This window comes from Triticum aestivum, chromosome 1A (genome assembly GCF_018294505.1).
Source record: "Triticum aestivum cultivar Chinese Spring chromosome 1A, IWGSC CS RefSeq v2.1, whole genome shotgun sequence".
Taxonomy (NCBI): domain Eukaryota; kingdom Viridiplantae; phylum Streptophyta; class Magnoliopsida; order Poales; family Poaceae; genus Triticum; species Triticum aestivum.
In genome coordinates this window covers 523,357,119-523,358,962 of record NC_057794.1, presented here as the reverse complement: position 1 = coordinate 523,358,962, position 1,844 = coordinate 523,357,119, and the positions used below count along the sequence as shown (strand labels likewise).

Below are 1,844 nucleotides of genomic sequence, written 5' to 3'. Positions count from 1 at the left end.
CGCGTAGAAACAGGCAAGAATCGATTACAATCGGTCACAATAAGCAACTTCCATATATGAACATACCAAACACCCTAACATGGTTTTACTAACCTGGTCCTACAATCTCACTGCCTTAGCGTTGGTCACCAAAAAGTAACGTGTGAACTTATGATGCAACCAAATGAAGAAAATGGAGAGGATAAGGTCGACATGTTCCTCGCTTCTAGTAAATCCTTGCATCTGAAGATATCACTAGTCCCAAAAAGGAGCAACAAAGATTGTTGACCCACCAGACGTGAATCGTTCAACGCATCTGGACTCGTAATTTAGACAAAATCTAAACATTTTTTGATACATAAAACGCTCTGAACCTGCTGCAATTCATCCCCGCAATTGCATCTAGCGTATCTATAGATGCTAGTACTTGCAAGGAGACCGCCTGAAATGGATGAAATGGAACCACAGGACCATTTCCACAATCAACAGCCGCAAATCTGAAGCGGGACGACTCAACACAAGGACCAAACGCCGGCCAAACCCTCAGACCGCGCAACGAGTAACGCGCAAATCGGCCGACGAGTGAACCAGATCGGAGCGGCGGCGACAGGGAGAAGGCCGGGATCCGGGCGTACCTGCTTGAGCGAGGAGGGGAAGGTGATCCTGCCGCACTCGAGCGGCGGGCGCACGACGGCGACGGCGGCGTCGCGCCAGCGGCGGCAGACGCAGGCGCAGGCGACGACGTCGCGGCGCGGGGGCCAGCGCTCGGCGCCGGCGTCGACGCGGCGCACGATGTCCGTGAGCAGCTCCGGCAGCAGGCGGGACCACCTCTCCTCGTCCTCGGCCTCCTCGTGGATTTGCTCGGCGGCGTCCTCCGGCGCGACCTCGGGCGAGACCTTGGCCTCGTTCCCGCCGCCGATGCCGGCCGGCGCGCGCGAGCAGGACGTGAGCCAGGACGAGCTGCGCCGCCACAGAGCCATGCTGGAGACGGTCGCCCGGGGCTGTGATCTCCCTCCCCGGGAGCTCGTGGAAGCTTCCGAGGCGAGAGACGGGGCGGGGCGGGGGGGACGACGGGCGGATAAAGGGGATCGGCGGGAGGGAGGGAGACGACGACGACCAGCGCAGCGCAGTGAGACCAGCCAGGGAAAAAAAGGCGAATAAAAGCGGAAAGCTGGGGGTGCTCACGGATAAATGAGCGGGGTCGCGGATCTTTCCCCCACCCTAACCGCACGCTACGTGTGCCATGACGGGTGGGCCCATGTATTGATGCTGTCCGTATGTGGAGTTTTCTGTGTGTGTGGGTGGGTGGGTGGTGCGAAATGGTAAGTGGGCTGGGTCCGTCCGGGGTGGACGTCGCCGTCGGCCGCGGGGTGGAAAGGTGGGGTGCGACCCGTGCGTGTGCGTGCGTGCGGGTGGGCTCGACGTATGTCGACGTCGGCGTCGGCCCCCCGCACCGGCGGGGACAAAGCGAGCGGGGCCTGTGGAGTAGAGTGGCCGTGACGCCGTGTCGCCGGCGGACGCGTTCGCCGCTCCATCGGCGAGGGGAGCCACCCACCGTGCCGACGGCGACGTCCGCCTTCTTCGTGGCCGCGCCTCGGCCACCCGGACCCGGCGCCACCGTGCACTGCACCCGGCCCCGGCCCATGCGCCCGCGCACCGAGCGCGCACTGCTCCCGACTGCACGCACGACCGGTTGGAATCGGACGTGCGCCGCTCGTCGCCCGCTACATCGATCGGTGCGGTGCGTACGTTCCGGCGACGGCGACGTCCTCGCCTCGTGGACCCGTCGAGACCAGAAGTGGACTTGGCCATCGGGGCGGCCGGCCTGGCGAAAGTCGTGCGCCAGTGTCATCCGTCCAGACATC

General features: G+C 63.2%; 1 protein-coding gene across 1 annotated transcript in view; it reads right to left on the bottom strand.

The window, feature by feature from the left end:
• Window positions 1-1,112, bottom strand: part of LOC123062875 (tubby-like F-box protein 9) — a 5,267-nt gene extending 4,155 nt beyond the window's left edge. The window contains exon 1 of the mRNA XM_044486559.1: window positions 615-1,112. Within this exon, the coding sequence (XP_044342494.1) occupies window positions 615-959 (345 nt within the window). The 5' untranslated portion in view covers window positions 960-1,112. The remainder of the gene's footprint in view (window positions 1-614) is intronic.
• Between the last annotated feature and the right edge of the window lie 732 nt (window positions 1,113-1,844).